Genomic DNA, 25,444 nt, shown 5'->3' with positions numbered 1-25,444 from the left:
GCTGCAGACAGACAGACAGCACCACTGATGTCTCCATCTGCACGGATGTCACGCCTTGGTCAGCTACGCCTGTCCCAGTTTGCTTTGCAGATTCGTCTTAATGGTTTCTTTCTGTGGCCTGTGAATGGGAGCTGTTGTAGTGCAGGGCTGGCGAAGGAAGGAAGGAAGGAAGGAAGGAAGGATGCCGCCCGTGTGACGGGCTCGGGGAGCCTGCGGGGCCGCTCCTTCCCTGCGGCAGCCTCGGTTGGCATCCCGTGATCTCCAGACACGTGGGTGCCGCTCCTGCCCGGCGCCAGTGGGAATTACCGGGGGGAACGGTTCCCGTCCGCTGTCCGGGGCTGGGAAACACCGGGAAGGGTCTGGGAAAAGGGGGTACCCCGGTGTGGGGCTGGGAATTAGCGGGAAGGGTTCTGGGAACGAGCATCCCCGGTGTGGGGCTGGGAAATACCGGGAATGGATTGGGAACGGGCATCCCCGGTGTGGGGCTGGGAAATACCGGCAAGGCTCGGGGAACGCTCTCCCCCCGCTCAGGGGGCTGGGGATCACCGTGTCTCTCGGGCAGCGGGCCCATCCCCGTGTGCCGGCGCTGTTCCCAGCCCCGGCCCCTCCCGGCCCCCGCGGCGGACGCGGCCCCGGCAGCGGCTGCCACGTCCCGGGGCGGGCGGGCGGCGCGGCCAATGGCGGGCGCGGCCGGGGCGGGGCGGGCCGGGGCCTGCGCCGGGCCTGGCGCGAGGGGCGCGGCCCCGGCGGCACAGACAGCGCGGCTGCGGACCGGGACGCACCATGTGCGGTGAGCACCGGCCCGGGGGCGCCGCGGGGCCCGGCCCGGCCCCGGCACGGCGGGAGGAGCCGCCGGGGCGGGCGTGCTGAGGCCGCGGCCGGGCGGGGACGCGGGCACGGCCGGCCCGGCTGAGGGGAGCGCGGCCCGGCCCCGTTAGCCCGAGTGCGGCGGGCGGCTCGCTCCGTGCCGGGGGTTTAAAGGGCCGATTGCCGGCGGAGCGTGGGGACAAAGGGCCGCTGTGCCCGGGGACGCCGGGAGGATTCCGGCGGGCAGGGCCGGCCCGGGGAAGGGGCGCTCCGGGGCCGCTCCAGCCGCGGCTCCGCTGCTCTCGGGGGCGCCGCTCCCACCCGGTGCCGGGGGTGGTTTTAGGCGTTGCTGCTCCGGTAATTTGCGCTCCGCAGGCCGGTCCGGGCTGGCCCGGTGTGGCACGGAGGGGTCCGGCCTGGCCCGGCTGTGCCGGACCGTGCCCGAGCTCGGCCCGAGCCGGGGCCGGTCTGGTCCTGGTCCTGGTGCTGGTCCTGGTTCTGGTTCTCCGCTCCTTCCACTCCGCTGCCCATGGCAGTGCAGCCACCCTGCCCATCCCTCACGCACAGGAATGTCATTTATCCTTCTCCTATCCCTTCCTGGTTTTCCATGGAAATTTATGCAACAGCACTCTCTTGGAATTTCCCTATTTTCTTTCCACTCTACCTTCTTTTTTCTTTTTTCCCTTCCCTGCATTTTTGTGTGCAAAATTATGCTCTCAGCGGGACTGTGCGTTTTACACTTAATGTGCAAGTTGCCATTTCTCTCATTGTTTTTGTGGGATGGAACCGGCGTTGCCTTCAAGCTGTCAAGCTGTGGAGAATCAGTCAGAGGCTCATACCTCAGCTCACATTTAACACCGTGTTAATTCGTGTTTGAAAGTACAAAGCGGAGCAAAGCTAAGAATAGAAAGAATAATTATTATTATAAATAGTCTGCTGCAAGAATAGGGGTGGTTTTGGTGCCTCGTGCTTGCTGTATTTGGGGTTTGGCCTTTGAAATGTGCAATATTTACATTCTGCTCTTTGTCTTTTCTGCCGTGAATCGCCGGGCAGTTCCCCAGGTGTGCTCGGGATTTGAGGCGTTTCCCCACTTTTGGATACAAGTGAAGTTCTTCCTGGATATTGACACATTTTATGGGAAGAGTGAGAAAAGCACCGGGGATTATTGTCTCTGAGGGTTGCTCTGGGTTGTATCCTGGACCCTGATTTCCCAGGCAGCTGCAGGGCTCAGACACAACATTTCTGTCATGGAATTGTGGCTGGGGATGGACAAACCTGGCTTTATCCTGCCTTCAGAGTTTTATCCCATTCACACAGAAAGGTTAAAGATGGGTTTTAAAAGAGATAAATGTGACAATGGTGCTGTTGTTACCTGAATTCTCAGATTTCTCAGTCTGTGACACTGAAGGGATTCCAGCCCCCAGACTGGAGTTGTCAGTGCAGTGTTTTCAGCCTCATCTTCATGTTTGTGACCTTAAAAATCTGATGGGCTGGTGCTGCTGGACAGGTGAAGGGAAGGAGCCTCCAAGTGTCTTGGTGCCTGCTGTGGGCACTGTTTGGCTGTGCTGGGGTTTGTTTCTAACAGAGAAAAGCTGGCTTTGTCCTTGGCTGTGTGTCACACACCTGCAGTGTGAGCACCTGGCCAGGTGTGAGCCGGGTGTGCTTTGCTCTGAGAGTTCAATGGCATCTGTGAGACGCTTCAGGAAACTGGTTTTTCCAGGGCAGTTCTGTAAATCAGTAAACCTGTCATCTGCCATGGCTGGATTTAATGAGCAAAGGGGATGGCAGAGTTCAGGTCTGGGTCTGGGGTGGTAGAGTTGGGGTCAGGGATGGTAGAATTGTGTGGGACAGCAGAATTTGGGTCAGGAGTAGCAGAAAAAGGGCAGAAAAAGGGACATTTTGGGACTCCAGGAGGTCCTCCAGCAGGGCTGAGCAGCAGTTTTGGGATGAAGGATCCCTTGGAGTTGCCTGGTGGATGTACTGATAACAAGGTCTATGGAAATGAGCAGACAGTAATAGGAAAAGGAATTTGGGAGTAAAGCCAGCCTGAGGGCTTTTCTGCTTTTGTAGGGAAAGGATTGCAAGAAGCAATTCCTTCAAGTATCTCAGTCATTTACCTGCGAGGGGTAAAGGCATTTCGTTTGCCTGGGAATGTGAAATTAAGGAACCTGAGCTCCAAAAAAGTTCATGAGGAAGATAAAGTTCTCAGAAGTAGTATTGTGGCTGTCAGCTGTAGAAATCAATAATGCCCATTTGTTGGGAATGTTATTCTGTTAAAATGACCTACTCTTTATAGGGAATTCTTTACATAGGATTTGTACCTGAGTGTTAAAAATCAGTGAGAGAGCTGAGTGTCAGAACAGCTGAATGCCTGTTGTGGTTGTTCCCCAGCTGAGGTGTTTAAGGCAAACCAGCAAGAAAGGAAATGCTTTACATTCTAAATGATATTGTTCAAGGGATTTCACTGGAGAGAACTTATTTCTGTGCATCTCAGTGTGGTTCAAGAGCTGCCTGATGAGCTGACATGCTTTGGGCTGCTCTTTCCAGTCCACACATGCAAAGTCCTGTGTGCTCCTTTCCCAGTTCCAGAGGTGTCCCAGTGCTCCTTTCCCAGTTCCAGAGCTGTCCCAGTGCCTGTTTCCCAGTTCAGAGCTGTCCCAGTGCTCCTTTCCCAGTTCCAGAGCTGTCCCAGTGCCTGTTTCCCAGTTCCAGAGCTGTCCCAGTGCTCCTTTCCCAGTTCCAGAGGTGTCCCAGTGCTCCTTTCCCAGTTCAGAGGTGTCCCAGTGCTCCTTTCCCAGTTCCAGAGCTGTCCCAGTGCCTGTTTCCCAGTTCCAGAGCTGTCCCAGTGCTCCTTTCCCAGTTCCAGAGCTGTCCCAGTGCTCCTTTCCCAGTTCCAGAGGTGTCCCAGTGCTCCTTTCCCAGTTCAGAGCTGTCCCAGTGCTCCTTTCCCAGTTTAGAGGTGTGCCAGGGGTGGCACTGGTGCCCATGGGGTGGGACTGGTGCCCATGGGGTGGCACTGGTGCCCACACAGAGCCCATGGGGTGGCACTGGTGCCCATAGGGTGGCACTGGTGCCCATGGGGTGGCACTGGTGCCCACCTGAGCCGGGTTCTGGTGGCACTGACCCTCCTCTCTCTCCCCCCCAGGCATCTTTGCTTACCTGAACTACCATGTGCCCCGGACCAGGAGGGAGATCCTGGAGACGCTCATCAAGGGGCTGCAGCGCCTGGAGTACCGGGGCTACGACTCTGCAGGTACCCCTGGGCTCTGCTGGGGCTCCTGGGGGCTCTGGGGGCTTTTCCTGGGGTGCTGGGAGTGCTTTCTGCCACCCTCTGCTGCTGAGGAAAGCTGGGACACAAACTGGATGTGCCCGTGGTCAGAGATTCGGATTAACTTCAATATACAGATTTCTGTAAGCATTCTTGGTGTTTGTGTTTGGGCTTTTTTTTTTTTTTTTTGTCTGTTTGGGGTTTTTTTGGGTTGTTTTTTTTTTTTTTTTTTTTCTTTTGTTTCCCAATGGTTTTAAAAATACCGACATGATGCAAAGCGAAAGCTTAGTTCTAATCTAATCTTAGTTCTAATCTAAAGGGTTTCTTGCCTTTATGTGGCAGGCCAGCTCTTGGAGAAAGGGCTCAGCAGGAATCAAAAAGGGCAGAATTTTTTGACAGAAAATACTGAAAATCCTGAAAATACAAAAACCTCTGCACTCTTTCTCCATGTCCAGAAGTTATTGCAGTATTAGTAATACTGTGACACTATTACAGTAATCATATGACATTATTATTATTAATACTGTGCTAACTCTTTCTCCATGTCCCACGGGGGGGTTCAGGTGTGGGACTGGATGGAGGAAATGACAAAGACTGGGAGGCCAATGCTGGCAAAATCCACATTATCAAGCAGACGGGGAAGGTGAAGGCTCTGGATGAAGAGGTTCACAGTAAGTGTCTCCCTTTCCTCCTTTCCCTCGTTTTTGGTTTGAATATCCCCTGTTTTAGCCACAAACACGAATTTCCGGAGGTGTCAATGCTCAGGGTTGAGCTGTGAAGAGCCTGGTGATCCTCTGGCTATTGGTGTGAAGTCACAGAGAAATCCTGGTTTTTCCAAGATAAATGATTTGCATCCTACTAAAGCAAAACAGACCTGAAATCCATTGTGGGAAACAGGAAAAGCTCCAAAATGAGCAACCAAAAAGCTCCTTGAGCTGGGGATAGAGGAATTAGCAGGAGATAATTATCCACACCTAGAGCTTGGGCAGAAGGAGAAACCTGTAGCAACCTCCCCCTGTTCCCTGTAGGAATCTCTTTCTGCCCTTTATTTAAACCTTAATTCATTAAATCTGAGCTCAGTGCAGAGATGCACGAAGGTGTTGGGAGAGGCGAATAGAGGCTGTCTGAGGGTGGGGAGATCTTTTCTTCTCAGCTTCACATTCAGAAGCTGCTGTGTTGGTGAAATTGGAGTCTTTTTAACCCATTCTTGTGTTCACCTGGGGCACAGAGTGCTGAGTGTCCCAGGGCGGAGGTGAGTCAGTGTAAACTCAGTGTAATCTCAGTGTAATCTCTGTGTAAAATCAGTGTAATCTCTGTGTAAAATCAGTGTAATCTCAGTGTAAACCAGGAGCCAGAAAGCCCAGATGAGGTGGGGTGTGTGGTACAGAAACAGGGGATGGACAGAGCATTCCTCAAGGGAGATTTGAAAAGAAGGCATGAAAGAAAACATCAGGATACACAGTTTAAAAGAGATTGTGGAAACACTCGTGGAGTAAGAGGAGTACTTTTCCCCAAGAAATAATTTTTCCCCAAGAAATATTTTTTCCCAAAGAAATAATTTTTCCCAAAGAAACATTGATGCTCATGGTAGCTTTGGAGGGACAGGGGTTAGGGGTGCCTGAATAACCATGGGGGTGTGCAGGTGACAGGAGGGCAAGGAGCAGCCCAGGCTGGGCTTCTCCCTTAGGGGCTGCTTTTGGTTCTGGCACAGCGAGGAACGCAAGGAATGTTTTCTGTGTGTGTCCCTCAAACCCCCTGAGGTGTTGGTTGGTGTTTGATGATCCCAAAGGCCTTTTCCATCCTGATTTGTGTCCTGTGGGGTTTGCTGGCCCTGCCAGCGTTGCTGTCCTGCATCCCCCGGGTCCTGCTGAGGCTCCCGGGGCACACGGACAGCCCCTCAGGATGAACCTTTGTTGTGCAGAGCAGCAGGACATGGACCTGGACATCGAGTTTGACGTGCACCTGGGCATCGCCCACACGCGCTGGGCCACGCACGGGGAGCCCAAACCGGTGAACAGCCACCCGCAGCGCTCCGACAGGAACAACGGTCTGGGGCTGCTCCTGGGGGGCTGCTGGGGGTCCTGGGGGGCTGCTGGGGCTCCTGGGGGGCTGCTGGGGGTCCTGGGGGGCTGTGCCTGCTCCTGGGGGGCTGCTGGGCCACGCACGGGGAGCCCAAACCGGTGAACAGCCACCCGCAGCGCTCTGACAGGAACAACGGTCTGGGGCTGCTCCTGGGGGGCTGCTGGGGCTCCTGTGGGACTGGGGGGGCTCCTGGGGGGCTGCTGGGGGTCCTGGGGGGCTGCTGGGGGTCCTGGGGGGCTGTGCCTGCTCCTGGGGTCGCTGCTGGCCCTGGGTGTCGCGGGAGAGCTGCTGGCAGGCTGGGGCTGAGCAGGGCCTTTGCTGTGTCCCCAGAGTTCATTGTCATCCACAACGGCATCATCACCAACTACAAGGACCTGCAGAAGTTCCTGGTGAGTGACCACAGGGAAGGGAAGGGGGAAAGAAAGGAAAGGGAGAAGGGAAGGAAAAGGAAAGGTGAGGGAGGAAGGCAGGAGCAGAGAAATGGAAAAGCGTGAGAAAAAAGGAAGAAGAAGTTAAAGGCAAGGTGAAGGGCAGGGAGTAGTAAGAGCAAAGGAGGGGAAGGAGGGGAGGCAGGGGCTGCAGAGCCACAGGAGCTGTCCCTGCAGGAGAGCAAGGGCTACGAGTTCGAGTCGGAGACGGACACGGAGAGCATCGTCAAGCTGGTCAAGTACATGTACGACAACCGCGACAGCGACGACATCAGCTTCTCCACGCTGGTGGAGAGGGTCATCCAGCAGCTGGTAACTAACACTGGGGGGGCACTGGGCACGGGGGCACACAGCCCAGAAACACCCCCTGCACCCCGGGGCTGCTGCAGCACGGCGGGGCTGGTGGGAGTGGGGAGGGAGAGTTGTTCTGCTTCCAGTCCTTCCCAAAACCCCAACCTGGGACAGTCTGTGCTGCTCCCAGTCCTTCCCAGAGCTCCAGAAATCCTGGGAGAGTCTGTGCTGCTCCCAGTCCTTCCCAAGCTCCATCAGCCCAGGGTTGCTGCTGAGCCCTGCTGGGAGCTGCTGTACCTCCCTCCCTGCCTGTGTGCAGGAGCAGGACCCAGCACAGTTTCCCCCCTGGGTTACCTGCCAGGAACTCCTGTTGCTGGGGGGTTGTGGCACCTCCCTTCTGGGGCTGCTTTTGGCAGATCTTTGCCTCTGCAGGTCCCCTGACTGCACCCTGAGCAGGAGCAGGAGCCCCTGGGGTAGCCAGGGCAGTCTGAGGCTCCTTCAGTGGCTGAGGATGCACTACCAGGCTCAGGGGAGGGAAATCCTTCCAGCATGGGGGGGCTGGAGCTGCAGGCAGTTCTGGAAACATCTCTGAAACCTCTTGGGCATGTCCACAGAGACACAGGAGCAGTTTCTGTGCTGGGAGCACTGAAACAGTGCCTGGGCCTCAGCTGAAATTTGTGTTTCTTGTTGCAGGAAGGGGCTTTTGCCCTTGTGTTCAAGAGTGTTCATTACCCTGGGCAGGCAGTCGGTACCAGGTGAGTGTGCCATGGGAAGGAACATTCTTGCCCCCTGCCTGGTGCTTGTTTCTGTACCCCCAAGTTAGAGTGGAGATCATTCACATCACACTGTATGTGCTGGGGAGAGGGTGGTTGTTGTTTTTCATGTCCTTTCTCTTGTTTTCCAACTGTCATAGCAGAAGGCTCCCAGAAATGTTTTGGAAATGTCTTAGTGACCAGCTGTAGCACACCTGCTCTGGAGCAGCTTTGTTTTGGCATCCTCTGGGGATGATCTGAAAGGAGACGGTTTTACCTTTTCCTTTGTGCTTGCCCCTGTGGCAGCACTTGGACAATTCCTCCTCTTGGCCTGGAATGTGGGCCAGCCTCGTGTGCAGGGGTTCTGTCCCACTTTCCAACAGCAGTGCCAAAAGCTGTGTGTGGGTGTGTGCAGTGAGGGCAGTCCCTGCTCAGGGGTGCAGTGAGGGCAGTCCCTGCTCAGGGCTGCACTGACTCTGGGGGAGTTTCTCCATCCCTGATTCAGGTTCCTCCCGGGATGGTTTCAGCAGTGTTTGCAGCAGCTGCTCTGGGGGCACAAGGCCTGGGGGGGGCCGTGGGGGTGTCCCCAGGGCTGAGCTGTCCCTGTGTCCCTGCAGGAGAGGCAGCCCCCTCCTCATCGGCGTGCGCAGCGAGCACAAGCTGTCCACAGACCACATCCCCATCCTCTACAGGACAGGTGAGTGGGGCAGCCCTAAACCTGACCCTAAACCTGACCCTAAACCCAACCCTAACCCCAATCCACAGACCACATCCCCATCCTCTACAGGACAGGTGAGTGGGGCAGCCCTAAACCTGACCCTAAACCCGACCCTAACCCAAACCCACAGAGCACATCCCCATCCTCTACAGGACAGGTGAGTGGGGCAGCCCTAAACCTGACCCTAAACCCGACCCTAACCCAAACCCACAGAGCACATCCCCATCCTGTACAGGACAGGTGAGTGGGGACAGCTGAACCCCAAACCTGACCCTAAACCCCAACCCTAACCCTAATCCTAACCCACATCCCCATCCTGTACAGGACAGGTGGGTGGGGCAGCCCTAAATCTGACCCTAAACCTGACCCTAAACCCCAACCCTAACCCCAATCCACAGAGCACATCCCCAGGACCTGCTCCTGTCCTGCTGCAAGAGCCAGTCCCAGCAGCTCTGCCTTTTGGCTGATTAGCAATAACATTAATCTATTTGTGTAACACTGTGGTTTTTTTATTGAATAGCTCAAATTTGGTTTGTTTGTGTGTTTTTTTTTTTTTTTTTTCCAATTGCACTTCCAGCTGTACAATCTATGGATCATTCTTTTGATGGAATATCCATAAAAATGGAGGAAGGTGCCCACCAGAGAAAAAAAGCTAACACTTAAAATTTCAGACAAATCCTCCAGCTCCTTAGGAAAGGAATCATAAATATGCATTGTCTTTTTAATATGTGGCTGTTGCTTTCCATGCAGTGAAACATGTGGGAAAATCAAAATTCCTTCTTGATCAGAAACACCGCGAGCAGCGCGCAGGAAAATCCACCCATCCCACTTCCAGCACTGGGACATAATGCTCAGCATATGTGCAAAAACTGATGACAGTGCAGCTTGTCCTGAGTGTTCCTGCAGCTCTGGCTGCAGGAGGAAACGGTGAATTACCCTAAAAACAAACCCCGCTAAAGCAGGAGGCTGCTGTGAGCACTGCCCAAAATTCCTGGTGTGGTTTGGGTGGTCAGAGCCCTGTCCTGCCCCTGGGCATGGTGAGAGTCTGAGCTGGGCCTGCCTTCCCCTGTGCATTTATCTATCAGGGGAACCATCTGTCACTGTCCTGAAGGGCTTTAAAGCCAGCCCAGCTCACATCTGAGGCAGGAGAGCCTTTTCTGGCAGGGGAGGATGTGCCTGCACCTGCAGAATCCCTCGTGCAGGAAAGCAGTGCCACATAAGGAAGGCAATGCAGGGAATGCTCTATTTTGAGAACCCAAATTTGCATGTTCTGATCAGGTCTGGGTGTTTCTGGTGGGGAGTGGCCACTGGCAGCTCTGCTCTGTCCCTTCTCAGCACCAAATCAGCCTGTCCTGCCTCAGCTCAGCAGCAAAGGTGCTGTTCTCCTCATTTACTGACTTGGTAACTGAGCTGGGAGGCTCTGAATGGTTCTTCCTCACTGAGTAGCAACATGAAAGCAGTATTTTTCCTTCACATTTTCACCTGCAGAAGTGGGAGCCAGAGCACCACGAGCTCTGCTTGCATCACTGAATCAGATCAGTGTCTGGTAGGTGAAACAGCACCAGGGTTGTGCAATAAATATAGAATGGAGGAACTCCAGTGGTGCTGCTCTTCAGCAATGGTCCCATTTTGGGAGATAAGCTGATTAATCCACCCCCTCCCTCCCCATACCCTGCACAATGACTGGCAAATAGTTCTGCTGTAGGCTGGTGCTGAGCAGTAGGTGTTGGGTGCCTCATCTGCATCCCTGATGAGCTCCAGCACCGAGCAGCAGTGAGGAGGAGACAGTGTTGGGAATTTCCAGAGTACTCCAGGAAGGATCCCTGGTGAAAGGCTGAACTTTGGGCACAGCTTTTCCCCAAGCTGGCTCTCAGCCCTGTGTGCCCTGATGAGCACAGGGGTGGTTTCCTGAGCAGCTGAGGTGCCTGTGTTGGCTGTGCAGGAGCAAGGCTGAGCTCCTCATCCTGGATCTCCTGAGCTGTGTCTGACACTGAGACAGACAGACAGAAATGGCTTTGGGTTCCACCTGTGGTGCTCAGGGTGGGCACACAAAGAGTTCCCCCACTGCTGAGGGTAACAGAGAGAGAAGGAGCAGTGCTGCTCCATTCCAGAGAGGAAACTTAAAATGATAACAGGGCAGGTTTAATGGGGAAATGTGGCTGCTCATAAAGCACCTTGAATTCTCTGCCCGTGGAGCCACACAAAACATTAATTTGGATTTTCTCCTGATACTTTGCTCTACATTTCAGACACACCAGTAACACACTTGCAGACTTATTAAAAAGCAGTCAAACTCTTGCAAGCCAGCTGAGGATGGGCCCAAGTGCTGCTGCCCCTTTTGCTGTGCAGGCGTGACAATAGTGCTTCATGTTGGTACCGTGCTTTGGGGGCTCTGCTGGTGTCACCTGTGCCCAGGGCTGTCACCTGGGCAGCCCCTGAGCCTCCTGTCTCCTAGGGAAGGACAAGAAGGGGAGCTGCAACCTGTCCCGAGTGGACAGCACCACCTGCCTCTTCCCCGTGGAGGAGAAAGCTGTGGAGTATTACTTTGCTTCTGATGCCAGGTAGGGTTTTCCTGCTCCTCTGGTGTGGGTGGAAATGTCCTGTTTAAAGGAACAAGGCATGGGGAGGCTGGGGTTTTCTGTGTGAATTACTTTACAAATACTAATCAAAACAGAGCTGCTGTTAAAATAATGAGCACTGGCCTTGGAACAGAGCGTTACCATTCTTGAGGCTCATTTCTGATTAAGATTTCCCAGGGATAGGAAACCTGAGGGAGTCCTGACCTAAATCAGCAGGCCAGGTGCTAATTATGAGGAGAATTGTGTTGATTCTCCAGGGATCTCTGCACCATCATCAATATGCTATTATAATATAGTATAAATGTTATATATCTTAATAGTATAGTATAATAGAGTATATGTTATATACTATATAATATAGTATAATAGATATCTTAATAGTATAGTATAATAGAGTATATATATAATATAGTATAGTATAATAGATATCTGAATAGTATAGTATAAGATAGCATATTATATATACTATGTAATATAGTATAATAATATCTTAATAGTATAATATAATAGAGTATATATTGTGTACTATATAATATAGTATATTATATATCTGGATAGTATAGTATAATTATCTATAAAATTCTTTCTCCTGTCCAGCTGAGGTCAATTCAGCAGGACAAACTGAGGCACTCTGCCTGCCTCTGGGGCAGTGTTATCTTTTTATACTAAAAACTACATGTACAATATTTACAATTACTTCCCAATACCCATCACCTCTGTCAGACAGTGAGCTTCCACTCCAAACCAATCTGTAAGTGCCACCATCACAGCGAGAGATGGAGGCCAAGAACAAGAAGGAGAAAGGCTGGACACGCCCAGATTGCTGTATTTTGCCTCCTGAATTCCCATTCTAAAAACCCCCCAAATTCTATGTGATAAATTCGCTGTCATTCTACTTAAACTGTCGTGGTTGTAATTCTTCATGTAGGGTTGGTAATTTTTAACATGGGTTAAAATCAAAGTCACAGGGCTCCGTGCCAGGCTCTCTGGGCCCCTGGCAGGGTTTGGGCAGCCCCAGAGGGGTGTGCTGAGCCCAGCTGTGATGTCCCCGTGTCCCCGCAGCGCCGTCATCGAGCACACCAACCGCGTGATCTTCCTGGAGGACGACGACGTGGCGGCCGTGGTGGACGGCCGTCTGTCCATCCACCGCGTCAAGCGCACGGCCGGCGACCACCCGGGCCGGGCCGTGCAGACCCTGCAGATGGAGCTGCAGCAGATCATGAAGGGTGAGAGCTGCTCCCTGCCTGCCTCCCTGCCCGATTGGGGCTGTATTCACCCCGGGCCACCCCTGCCCCGAGCGGGGACAGGCTCTGCTCCGGTCTGGAGCACCTCTGGAGGTGCCGCAGCCTGGTCTGGTGCCTGGAGCATCCTCATGGGGAAAAAAGTTCTCACGTGTCATGGGACTTTCCCTCTAGTCATTGACACCTTATGAGGAGAGTTGTGGGGCTGAGGTTTTTGCTTTTTTCCTGCTTGGAGCCTTCTGGGTTTTAACCCAGACTGATCCCTCACCAAGTTGCCAGTCTGGATCTGCCCTTCCCTGACACCTCCCAGAAGCTGGAACCAAGCTCTCACCATGAGCTGGTGTTTTGGCAGAAAATCAGTTTAATGATCTTTGGCTGGTCCAAGCTTTTCTCTACGTACACAGGAAAAATGGCAACTAGCAGGAAGTAATTTAAAATTTGAGTTACCAGGAGGTAAAGTGTTCTAATTTGTTTTCTGTCTTTCTTCATAGGTAACTTCAGCTCGTTCATGCAGAAGGAAATATTTGAGCAGCCAGAATCTGTTGTTAATACCATGAGAGGAAGGGTCAACTTTGATGACTACACAGGTAATTGAGCTGGAGCCTCCCTCACTGAGTGTCCACAGTGGGTGCAGGGGAGGGAGGGGTGGAAATCTTGCTGGGATGGGATGAAATCTGTGGCACAGTGCCTCCAGAATCCCATGAGAAATGAAATCTGGGTCCAGTGCCTCCAGAATTCCATGTGAAATGAAATCTGTGGCACAGTGCCTCCAGAATTGCATGTGCTGCTGGCAAGGTCCCATTTCTGGTGGGTTTTTGCACATTTGGTGATGGAGACGGTGACACTCTGTTAGCACCAGTGGTTTTGGGAGCCTCTCCTCCCTGCTCACCCTGACTGGGCTCTCTGCTCTTGCCCACAGTGAACCTGGGGGGGCTCAAGGATCACATCAAGGAGATCCAGAGGTGTCGGCGCCTGATCCTCATCGCCTGTGGCACCAGCTACCACGCAGGAGTGGCAGTGAGTGTGGGGCTGCAGGGGCCAGGTGGGGTCCAGCAGGGCCTGGCTGTAGGTGGGGATTTGGGTTCTTCAGGCTGGGACACACTCAGGACACCCAGCATTGCATAATTTATGTGCAGGGTTATGTAACCTGTGAGACTGACTTAGAGAAATCTCCATTTGAGGGAGGAGTTGGCCCCACAGGCCAATGAGTTTTACCCCCATACCTCCCTGCCCAGGTGAATTTTTATTAAATATAAAGCTGGTGGTGGTGTCAAGACAAGGTTGCTTCTCCCAGGGGTTGGTGGTGACTGCAGTGTGGGCAATGTGAGTAATTAAAGTCTGGTCCAGCACTAATTGTCACATGGATTTAACAGTAATATTTTCCAGCGTGTGTGGCAGCTAGAAGGCTTTTTTGTGCTTTTATAACCATGATGTAATAACCCCTGCCTTCCTGCCCTCCCGTGCAGACCCGGCAGGTGCTGGAGGAGCTGACGGAGCTGCCTGTCATGGTGGAGCTGGCCAGTGACTTCCTGGACAGGAACACGCCCGTGTTCAGGGACGATGTCTGCTTCTTCCTCAGCCAGTCAGGTGCCCTGCGCCCCCTGCCCTGCCCTGCCCTGCCCTGCCCTGCCCCGGGGGGGCACAGGGCACACTCTGGTGCCTCCCTGGGGGACTGGGCGGGTGCTCTTGGTGCCTTGGCAAGGTGACCCAGAGCTGAGTTACAGAATAAAGGAGGGATTTATTGAAAGGCATCCATGTCCCCCTTGTGTCCCCGTGTCCCAGGGGAGACTGCAGACACGCTGATGTGCCTGAGGTACTGCAAGGAGAGGGGAGCCCTGACCGTGGGCATCACCAACACCGTGGGCAGCTCCATCTCCCGCGAGACCGACTGCGGGGTGCACATCAACGCGGGCCCCGAGATCGGCGTGGCCAGCACCAAGGTGGGGAGCCCCACGGCCTGGGCTGCCTTTGGGTTGTTTATTTTATTTTATTTTATTTTATTTTATTTTATTTTATTTTATTTTATTTTATTTTATTTTATTTTATTTTATATCATTATTTTATTTTATATCATTATTTTTTGTTTTATTTTGTATCATTATTTTGTATCATTATTTTGTATCATTATTTTGTATCATTATTTTATTTTATATCATTCTTTTATTTTATGTCATTATTTTATTTTAAATTTTTGTTTTATTTTAATATTTTATTTTAATATTTTATTTATTTTTAATTTTTGAAATTATATTTTTATTTTTGTTAATTTTTTTATTTTAATATTTTTAATTTAAAATTTAGTTTATTATTTTTATTTTCTTTTAGGTTCTATTTTTATTTGATCTTTTTTTATTTTTATTTGATTTTATTTTAATTTGTTTTATTTAATTCTATTTTTATTTTGTATTTTATTATTTTATTTTATATTTTATTTTTTAATTGTTTTATTTTATTTTTCATTTTATTTTTATTTGATTTTAATTTGTTTTATTTAATTCTATTTTTTAATTTAAATTTAAATTTAATTTTAATTTTGTTTTAATATTTTTTATTTTTAAAAATTATTTTATTTATTTTTTATTTTTAGTTGTTTTATTTCATTTTTATTTGTTTTTGTTTTACTTTTAATTTTTATTATATTTTATATTTTGATTTATTTTTTATTTCATTTTCCTTTTTTTTAAATTTTTATTTATTTTTATTTTTTTAGATAAGATAAAGGAAACTTTGTCTGCATGTAGCTCCTTCACTGGGTGTGCTTTTCCAAAGAAAATGGGATATTAAAGCTGTCCCTTTAACAAATGGGGAAAATGTTTTTTACAGAACCCCAGTGTTTGTGTCCAGCTAACAGGATTGTTCTGGCTGGGGGAGAGGCAGCATGAGAGAACTCACTTCGCTGCCTTTCGTTTGGGTGAAGTGCTCCTGCATGCTGAAATCTGCTTTGGCTCAGTTAAATTTAGAGGCGAGATGATGTCAATCTGTTACATAAATTCAGCCAAAAACCACATTTGGGTTTAACAGTTCATGGGGGAATTTGATCATGGAAAATTCATGAGTCTCTTACAAGAAACTCTTGAAGGAGCTGTTTGTCCTGTTGTTTTCAGCCTGGACAGAAATGGCGTTTTTCATTTTTCCTCTGGCCATGTGGGGAGGCACCAAAGCTGTGCACAGAGGAAATCACAACCTGCGAAGTTTCTGCCCTGAGGTGGCCCAGAGCTTCCTTTGGAGAATATTCTGAGCAGCCCGGGCACGTTGGGTGCTGTGCCAGCAGAGAGCTCCAATCCCCAGCAGGCAGAACAAATGCAGATTGTCTGGGCTCCTGCAGAGCCTCCAGAGCTTCTCTGGTTCCTTCAGAGCCATTCCAGAGCTTCTCTGGGTTCCACCAGAGCCATCCCAGCCTCCAGAGCTGGTCACAAAGCGGGGCTTGGCAGTCAGCAGGGGATGCAGAATATAAAATCAGGGGATATGGAATAGAAAATGAGGGGATATGGAATATAAAACCTTGGTTGTTGTGTCCGAATCCCCTGGGGTGTGAGGGGATCACTGGTGAGCCCTGCCTGGTGAGCCCAGGTCCGTTTCTGGGAGCCAGAGCTGCCACTTGGAGATCAAAATCTGGGCTGAGATCTGCCGTGTGGGGTGCAGCAGTGACCTCCCGTGTCCCCTGCAGGCCTACACCAGCCAGTTCGTGTCCCTGGTGATGTTTGCCCTGATGATGTGTGACGACAGGATCTCCATGCAGGAGCGGCGCAAGGAGATCATGAGGGGGCTCAAGGGGCTGCCAGGTAGGGCCTGGGGCAGGGAGAGCTCAGCTGGGCTGGGTCTGGGCAAAGGGAACCCATTCTGGGCTGGGTTTGGGCAAAGGGAGGGTGGCAGAGCTGTCACAATTCCTCATGGCCGCGTTCCCTCAGGTGTCCCTAGGCCACCAAGCTGTCCAGTCCAGCTCTGAGCCCGGGGTTTTACAGTCCCTGCTGGCTGTGGGGGTCACTGGGGTGTGAGCACACTCAGGCTGGGCTTTCCCTCCCCTGCAGACCTGATCAAGGAGGTGCTGAGCATGGATGATGAGATCCAGAAGCTGGCCACGGAGCTGTACCACCAGAAGTCTGTGCTCATCATGGGACGGGGCTACCACTATGCCACGTGTCTGGAGGGAGCCTTGGTAAGGTTCTGGGATTAAGGAATTCACAGAGCCACATTTCAGACCTCTGTGCACCACACCTGGCTCCAGGTGCAGCTGGGGAGGGAGCCTTGCTGAGGTTCTGGGATTAAAGAATCCACAGAGCTGGTTAAAAACCACGACAAGGTGGCTCAAAGTGTAAATGAATCCTTTGCCCCCCTGCAGAAAATCAAAGAAATCACCTACATGCACTCGGAGGGGATCCTGGCTGGGGAGCTGAAGCACGGGCCCCTGGCCCTGGTGGACAAGCTGATGCCTGTGATCATGATCATCATGAGAGACCACACCTATGCCAAGTGCCAGAACGCCCTGCAGCAGGTCATTGCGCGGCAGGTGAGGGCTGGGAGGGGTCTGCAGGGCTCCAGAGGGGCTGCTCCTGGCAGGAACTGCTGGCCTGGGTGTCTGCAGGGCTGCTTTTGACAGAAACTGCTCACCTGGGTGCTCTGGGCATCTCACAGCAGCCCTTGCAGCAATTGCAGAAGCCTGGCATGGTCTGTTAGACCCTTAAATACCCCCCAGGGCACGTGGAGCTGTTTGGCTCTAAATTAAGTACCATTGGTTCTAAATTTGGTTCAATGTGAAGCTGCTTGGTTCTCAATTAAGCAGTAGATTTTGCCACTGGAAGGGAAGAACCCCCCAGGTGTGCTTCCCTTTGGGGTAGAACCCCCCAGATGTGCTTCCCTTCGGGGAAGAACCCCCCAGATGTGCTTCCCTTCAGGGAAGAACCCCCAGATGTGCTTCCCTTTGGGGAAGAACCCCCCAGATGTGCCTCCCTCGGGGTAGAACCCCCCAGATGTGCTTCCCTTGGGGTAGAACCCTCCAGATGTGCCTCCCTCGGGGTAGAACCCCCCAGCTGTGCTCCCCCCCAGCCCCTGCCCTGTGTTGCAGGGCCGGCCCGTGGTGATCTGCGACAAGGAGGACATCGAGACCATCAAGAACAACAAGAGGACGATCAAAGTGCCCCACTCGGTGGATTGCCTGCAGGGCATCCTGAGCGTCATCCCCCTGCAGCTGCTGGCCTTCCACCTGGCCGTGCTGCGCGGCTACGACGTGAGTGCTGCACCCTCCCGGGGGCTGCAGGGGGGCTGCGGGGCTGCTGCGGGGCTGCTGCGGGGCTGCTGCGGGGCTGCTGCGGGGCTGCTGCGGGGCTGCTGCGGGGCTGCTGCGGGGCTGGGGGATGCTGCAAGGCTGCGGATGCTGCACGGCTGCTGCAGGGCTGGGTGTGACCACGTTCGCAGGAGTCCCAGGATGAGGGAAGGGATGAGAATGTTGACTCCATGTTTCAGGAGTGGTATATATTATCATTAAAATAGAAATAGTATGTATAATAATATAATATATATGATAATTATTATGTATAATATATATCACAAAATAGGATAAATATAATATAATATAATATAATATAATATAATATAATATAATATAATATAATATAATATAATATAATATAATTATATTATATTATATTATATTATATTATATTATATTATATTATATTATATTATATTATATTATATTATATTATATTATATTATATTATATTTTAATTGCATATATTATATATTACTATATATTATATTTTATTAACAATATATTATATTTTATTATTTATTTTATTATCTATTTTATTATAATATATAATATATATTTTACGATATAATATATATTTTATTATATATATTATATTAAAATTATACTAAAAGAGTAAAAGAAAGGATCTCATCAGAAGGCTAGCTAAGGATAGAAGAAGAAAGAAAGAATGATAACAAAGGTTTGTGGCTCAGAGTCTCTGTCCGAGCCAGCTGACTGTGATTGGCCATTAATTAGAAACAACCACACGAGACCAATCACAGATGCACCTGTTGCATCCCACAGCAGCAGAAAATCAATGTTTGCATTTTGTTCCTGAGGCTTCTCAGCTTCTCAGGAGGCAAAAATCCTAAGGAAAGGATTTTTCATGAAACATGTCTGTGACAGCTGGGGCTGCTGCAGGGCTGGGTGTCACCATGTTCAGTTCTGGCCCAGGGGCTGCAGCAATCAGGGATGTGGAGTTTTATTCCCTGCACTGATTGGTAGGAAATGAAGGTGAAAATGTGTTGGATTGTTTTCAGTTGGAAGGCAGAGCGTTCCACAGGTTACAGAGCTCTGCACAAACAAACAAACAAACCAAGTGTGTAAATTCTCACCAGCCTGTTCTTTCTCCTCCCTCTCTGCAGGTTGATTTTCCAAGAAATCTGGCCAAGTCCGTAACTGTAGAGTGAAAGATCATCTGACTCATAGGGGCAAAGGGGAATTAAATGAAAAGACTTTTTTTGGTACCAAAATAACTCGATTTTAAAGCCCCCTAGGTAAATCTTATTTTGGTAAACCGCTGTTTGTGTACAAGATCACCACAATTCCATTGCATTAGTGATTGTCCCGTTGATTCCACGTGCTCCATCAATAGCTCTGGGGTTGTTTTTTTTATTTTGATCAATAGGCTTCCATGAAAGATGTTCAATGGTTTTCCTAAAGATTGCTGAGTGCTGTAGGTGAGGGGTTACTCTGGCTGAGCCCAGGCAGTGCTGGGAGAGCTCTGCAGGATCCTCAGTGTCCTGTGGGGACAGCAGGACACACAGCTGCAACAGGAATTTCACCAGTGCAGGCAAACCTTGGGCTGAGCTCTGCCCCAGGAGCAGGAGGGGATTCAGCACAGCCTGGGTAAGGCCCTGCTGCTCCAGAGGGGTTTAATCCGGCCAAACCCAGGGCAGGTGACAATCCTGTGGCCAGGGGGACCCAGCAGGGCCAGGGCTGGGGGCACAGGGGTGGCAGGGCTGGCTCTGAGCTGCTGCTGCTGCTGCTGCTGCTTGGGGCTGTTAAAGCAAGGGGAGCTTGTGCTGTGCTGAGGGTTTCCCCTGGAACTGGGAGCACACCTGGGTGTGACAGATCTGAGTGTGACACGCCTGGATGTGACAGTTCTGAGTGTCCCAGCTGTGTGACACATCTGGATGTGACACACCTGGGGTGACCCAGCTCTGTGACTTCAACACACCTGAAGGGCATAAAAAGGCTCCATAAACACGACAGAAATAACCTTTGAAAATTGCCTTGGTAATTAAGGAATTACCTAAAGAAATTACCTTGGTAATATGTCTGTGACAGGCTTGAAGGGAATCAAAAATGCCACAGAAAATAATACTCAAAATGCCGCAGAAAATACTCAGAATGGCACAGCAAACACCCCTTCAGGACTGAAAACCTGACTTTCCAGAGTCACCAAAGGGCAGTTATTGTGTGTTTCCTCATGTGCAAAGGTGAATTTCCTCCCCCTTTGCTGGGATTTGAATTGGCTCTCCACAGGCACTGTCAGACCGTGCCATAAGGTGTGAAACAGTGCTGGGGGTGTTCCAGGTGATTTACTGCCCTGAGAAATGGCTTTGGCAAATGGGCAGTGCCCAGTTCCCCTGGCACAGGGGCTGCTCCCAAAGATTCTCTGGAATTCCGTGTTTTATAAACCCCCAGGGACTCTCCAGTTCAGTTCAGTGCCCAGATGAATTTCAATTGATGAAATGAAATGCTGAGTGCCTGCAAAAGCCCCTCAGAGCCAGAGCCTGTGTTTATTAACCTGTCCCACTGTTGGTTTGTGAGCACGCCGTGCTGCCAGCGTCTGCTTGAGAGCAAAAAGTGGGAATTGCAGCATTTTGGGTCAGCAAAAGCTCCGTGTGTGCGAGGCCCTGCCCTGCCACAGCTGTGCCCTTCAGTGCAGGGGAAAACAAATTGTGCAGTGCTCACAGTGGCAGAGAGCTCCCCATCTTCCTCCTCCTCCTCTTCCTCCTCCCAAAGCCCTGCAGGGCTGGGTCCAGGCTGGGTTCCCCCTGGCCCAGGGATGTGCAGTGCCCCATCCTTTGCTCTCAGAACGGCGCCTGCTAATTAATATTAATTACACATTAATATTAATTAATAAACACTCATTAAAACCCCCACGAGGGGATGACGGGGGGCCTTTTTCTGTCCCCCCTGGCACAGAGCATTGGGCCAGCCAGCCCTGGAGAATTTTAGTGCAGGAGTTTCAGTGCAGGCTGTGGCACCTTGGGGAGAGCCAAGGGGACCAAAGACCCGAGTTGGGAGTGTTCAGTGGTTGTGCTGAGCTCTCTGAGGGATTTCCCTGCCACACCCCGTCGTTGTTGTTGTTGTTGGTGCAGTGGGAATGCACAAAGGACTCTCTCTGCCTTTCCTTACCTCATTCTGCCCCCCTGTTGCATTTCTGAACGGATGATGCTCCTCTTCCCCTTAGGAAAAGACTTGTAGGGTGTCTCGTGGTATTTATTGACAGCCAGTCAGCCTTCTGCTCTCCCAAATGAATGTTTTGCTTACTGAGCCAGTGAAATCCTCTCCTGCCTCGCTGAGGGGTTGAAACATTCAGCAGTCCTGTCTCTAAAATTGAGCCACAGGTAAACACAAACCTCCAGAGCCCTTTGCTGTCACAGATTATTCTGGTGTGAGGAGGTTTTAATTCCCCAAAGCTCAGCCCACCTTTCTGCCCAGCAGTTCTCACCCCGATTCCACACTCCAGTTAAGCTGCACATGGAATTTGCTGCAGCCAGAAAGGTTTTTTTGGGTATTTTTCCCCCCTGGCTGTGATGCAGAAGGGCTCTGGGCAGTTTTTTCTTCCCCAGATTTTCTGTGCAGAGCCCATCAGTGCCCGGGGCTGGGCAGGGCATCTCCTGCTGCCCCAAAAGCTGCTGAGAGAGCCAGAACAGCAGAGGAATGACAGAAATGCAGACTCTGGTGAGGAAGGCTCCTCCCCAGCCTCCCTTTTAAATGAAATCTGCCCTCTGCAGTCATCCCTGCCTCTCTAGGAAGGTAATAAAAATCCAGTTTCTCTGCCCTTTGAACAGCCAGTTTGATCCTGACTTTGGATTCCAAACATTCAGTTTCCAAGCCACCGAGGTCTCCCGCAAGTGAAGATTATAATTTTATTTAAGCAACAAGACAAAGGGCAGGGAGTTTTAGTGCAGTAAAATCATTAATGATGGGATAATTGTGGCACCAGCTGGGCTGATTTGGGAGCTCTGCTCTGCTCATTGCACTGCAGGCACCCACAGTTGGGTGGATGGAGGGAGAGGATGAAATTAAATAGTTCAAGTAGCAGGTCAGTGTTTAGCTGTGGCTGATTTTAGATCCTGCCTGAATGTACCAAATTGCCTCAAAGCATGGAGTCCCTCCTCTTCACCAGGACAGGAAGAAGAAGAAACAGAAGTATTTGGGTTGGCAAAAAAAAAAAAAAAAAAAAAAAGGAAAAAAAAAAGGAAAGAAAACTTTATTTGCCTTCAATTCAGTTTCTGTAAATAGAGATTTGAGTGGCAAACCCACATTTGTCCCTTGTAGATTCTGTGCTGTACATATCCAGCTGGCTGGGGCTGTGGGACCAGACTGTGTTTGTCGTGTGCTCTAGGAGATGTCTTTTATTCTGTCTGTAGTGTTTATTATCATTTGGGTTTTGTCTCTTTGCTTACTGTTTTTGTATCTCACCCTTTGAATAAAATCAAGTGCCCTACATTAACCAAATGGAGCTGCTGGTCTTTAGTTGAATGCACTGAGGACAGAGGTGACCCCTGGGGAGGTTCAGGGCTGGGGGGACAGAGCACAAAAGCTCAGGGCTGAACAGTGGGGCTGTTGTGGGTCAGGTTCAGCATTTCATTTCTCGTGTTTCACCTACCATAATTCTCACTGAATTATTATTTAATGATCACGGGGACAGCAGAGCCCGTCCCTGGCCGTGCCCAGAGAGTGTCACCCACATCCCACAGCTCCTGGCTGGGAGAGGCTGGGCTGGAGCCCGGGGGCCAGGGCAGGGCAGGGGCTCAGGGCTGAAACACACCCGGGTGCCGTGGTCAGGGAACGCCAGGGTGACAGAGCCCTGGATTTCCAGCCCTGGATTTCCATCTCTGGAATTCCACCTCTGGATTTCCACCTCTGGAATTCCACCTCTGGATTTCCACCTCTGGAATTCCATCCCTGGAATTCCACCCCTGGATTTCCAACCCTGGATTTCCATCTCTGGAATTCCACCCCTGGATTTCCACGTCTGGAATTCCACCCCTGGAATTCTACCCCTGGATTTCCAGCCCTGGATTTCCACCCCTGGATTTCCACCCCTGGATTTCCATCTCTGGAATTCCACCTCTGGATTTCCACCTCTGGAATTCCACCTCTGGATTTCCACCTCTGGAATTCCATCCCTGGAATTCCACCCCTGGATTTCCAACCCTGGATTTCCACCCCTGGATTTCCACCTCTGGATTTCCATCTCTGGAATTCCACCCCTGGATTTCCAGCCCTGGATTTCCACCCCTGGATTTCCATCTCTGGAATTCCACACCTGGATTTCCACCCCTGGATTTCCAACCCTCGATTTCCACTCCTGAATTTCCACTCCTGGATATCCACTCCTGGATTTCCACCCCTGGATTTCCACCCCTGGAATTCCACCCCTGGATTTCCATCTCTGGAATTCCACCCCTGGATTTCCAGCCCTGGATTTCCATGTATGGAATTCCACACCTGGATTTCCACACCTGGATTTCCACCCCTGGATTTCCACCCCTGGAATTCCACCCCTGGATTTCCAGCCCTGGATTTCCACACCTGGATTTCCACGTCTGGAATTCCACCCCTGGATTCCACCCCTGGATTTCCATGTCTGGAATTCCATGTCTGGATTTCCACTCCTGGATTTCCACGTCTGGAATTCCACCCCTGGATTCCACCCCTGGATTTCCATGTCTGGAATTCCATGTCTGGATTTCCACTCCTGGATTTCCAGTCCCTGGATTTCCATCTCTGGAATTCCACCCCGGGAATTCCACCCCTGGAATTCCACCGCTGGATTTCCAGCCCTGGATTTCCATCTCTGGAATTCCACCCCTGGATTTCCACCCCTGGATTTCCATCCCTGGATTTCCATCTCTGGAATTCCACCCCTGGATTTCCACTCCTGGATTTCCACCTCTGGAACTCCACCCCTGGATTTCCATCTCTGGAATTACACCCCTGGAATTCTACCCCTGGATTTCCAGCCCTGGATTTCCAGCCCTGGATTTCCACCCCTGGATTTCCATCTCTGGAATTCCACCCCTGGATTTCCAGCCCTGGATTTCCACCCCTGGATTTCCACCTCTGGAATTACACCCCTGGATTTCCAGCCCTGGATTTCCACCCCTGGAATTCCACCCCTGGAATTCCCCCCCTGGATTTCCAGCCCTGGATTTCCACCCCTGGATTTCCACCTCTGGATTTCCACACCTGGAATTCCACCCCTGGATTTCCAGCCCTGGATTTCCACCCCTAGATTTCCACCCCTGGATTTCCACCTCTGGAATTCCACACCTGGATTTCCACCCCTGGAATTCCACCGCTGAATTTCCAGCCCTGGATTTCCATCTCTGGAATTCCAGCCCTGGATTTCCACACCTGGATTTCCACCCCTGGATTTCCATCTCTGGAATTCCACCCCTGGAATTCCACCCCTGGAATTCTACCCCTGGATTTCCACACCTGGATTTCCACCCCTGGAATTCCACCGCTGAATTTCCAGCCCTGGATTTCCATCTCTGGAATTCCAGCCCTGGATTTCCACACCTGGATTTCCACCCCTGGATTTCCATCTCTGGAATTCCACCCCTGGAATTCTACCCCTGGATTTCCACCCCTGGATTTCCACACCTGGATTTCCACCCCTGGAATTCCACCGCTGAATTTCCACCCCTAGATTTCCACCCCTGGAATTCCACCCCTGGATTTCCATCTCTGGAATTCCACCCCTGGATTTCCACTCCTGGATTTCCATCTTGGAATTCCACCCATGGATTTCTACCCCTGGATTTCCATCTCTGGAATTCCACCCCTGGAATTCCACCCCTGGATTTCCACCCCTGGATTTCCAGCCGTGGATTTCCATCTCTGGATTTCCAGCCCTGGATTTCCACCCCTGGATTTCCATCTCTGGAATTCCACCCTTGGAAATCCACCCCATTCCTCATGGGTTCATTTCTGCAGGGTGGCAGAACCCTGGAATTCTACCCCTGGATTTCTAGCCCTGGATGGTGGAGCTGTTGCTTTTAGGGCCGCCTGTCCCTTTAGCCGGTGGATTTAGTGTTTCACGGTCCCTTTTGCAGGTGGATCTGTTGTTTTCAGGGCCCCCTGTCCCTTTGGCAGGTGGATTTAGTGTTTCCAGGTCCCTTTGTGGGTGCAGTTGGTGTTTCACGGTCCCTTTTGCAGGTGGATCGCATCGCTGCCTCCCGAGACTGAGCCCGGAGCTGCTGAGGAGAGAGAGCAGAGCCAGGGGTGAGCAGGCTCTGATCTGATGTGACACTGCCTGGGGGTGGCACCAGCCCCGGGGTGACACCGGCCCTGATGTGACACCTGCCCGGGTGACATTGGCACCGAGGTGATGCCACCCCAAATGGTGGCACTGTCCCAAAGGTGACACCATCCCAGGGGTGACATTGGCACCGAGGTGATGCCACCCCAAGGTTGGCATTATCCCAAGGGTGACACCATTCCCAAGGTAACACCATCCCTAGAGTGACACCATCCCAGGGGTGACGCTGGCACCGAGGTGATGCCACCCCAAATGGTGGCAATGTCCCAAAGGTGACACCATCCCAGGCCCCCCCGAGCCCCCAGTCTCTGCTCCCCAGCCCCCTCAATGTGAGTGCTGAGCACTGAACAAAGCCCAGAGCCACCCTGGGGAGGTGACACAAATGGGGAGGTGACAGAAATTGGAGGTGGCACCCCCAGAGGGCACTGTTTGCTGCTGTGTTTGCACTGGAGTTCTCCTCCTGTCTGTAGATTTTAAGCAATAAAAATCTGCAGGGATTCCCTTGGTTTGCAGAGCCCAAAGGGGAGTGTTTTACCCAAAAAGGGGAGTGTTTTTCCCAAAAAAGGGAGCGTTTTACCCAAAAAAGGGAATGTTTTACCCAAAAAGGGGAGTGTTTTACCCAAAGGGGAGTGTTTTACCCAAAAAGGGGAGTGTTTTGCCCAAAAAGCTGAGTGTTTTACCCAAAAAGGGGAGTGTTTTTCCCAAAAAGGGGAGTGTTTTGCCCAAAAAGGGGAGTGTT

The 25,444-nt window shown here is 51.1% G+C and overlaps 1 protein-coding gene across 2 annotated transcripts; it reads left to right on the top strand.

Annotated features, from left to right (window-relative positions):
• The first annotated feature begins 710 nt into the window (after nucleotides 1–710).
• Nucleotides 711–21,890, top strand: GFPT1 (glutamine--fructose-6-phosphate transaminase 1). Of its 2 annotated transcripts, XM_058042340.1 has the most exons (19): nucleotides 711–790; nucleotides 3,953–4,060; nucleotides 4,639–4,746; nucleotides 5,997–6,122; nucleotides 6,488–6,546; nucleotides 6,763–6,897; nucleotides 7,570–7,631; nucleotides 8,246–8,325; nucleotides 10,802–10,907; nucleotides 11,988–12,151; nucleotides 12,658–12,753; nucleotides 13,086–13,183; nucleotides 13,633–13,753; nucleotides 13,949–14,106; nucleotides 15,834–15,948; nucleotides 16,195–16,322; nucleotides 16,506–16,673; nucleotides 17,229–17,390; nucleotides 18,560–21,890. In XM_058042340.1, exons 1-19 carry the CDS (start codon nucleotides 784–786, stop codon nucleotides 18,602–18,604), a joined length of 2,046 nt encoding a protein of 681 aa, XP_057898323.1. In that variant the 5' UTR covers nucleotides 711–783; the 3' UTR covers nucleotides 18,605–21,890. The 2 variants fall into 2 exon arrangements, with proteins under 2 accessions (XP_057898323.1, XP_057898325.1); XM_058042342.1 differs by lacking the exons at nucleotides 711–790; nucleotides 3,953–4,060; nucleotides 4,639–4,746; nucleotides 5,997–6,122 and adding an exon at nucleotides 6,233–6,292.
• Nucleotides 21,891–25,444: the final 3,554 nt, after the last annotated feature.

Source organism: Melospiza georgiana, chromosome 31 (genome assembly GCF_028018845.1).
Source record: "Melospiza georgiana isolate bMelGeo1 chromosome 31, bMelGeo1.pri, whole genome shotgun sequence".
Lineage (NCBI taxonomy): Eukaryota > Metazoa > Chordata > Aves > Passeriformes > Passerellidae > Melospiza > Melospiza georgiana.
Note: the sequence above shows the minus strand (reverse complement) of the source record. Positions and strands in the feature narration are given on the sequence as shown.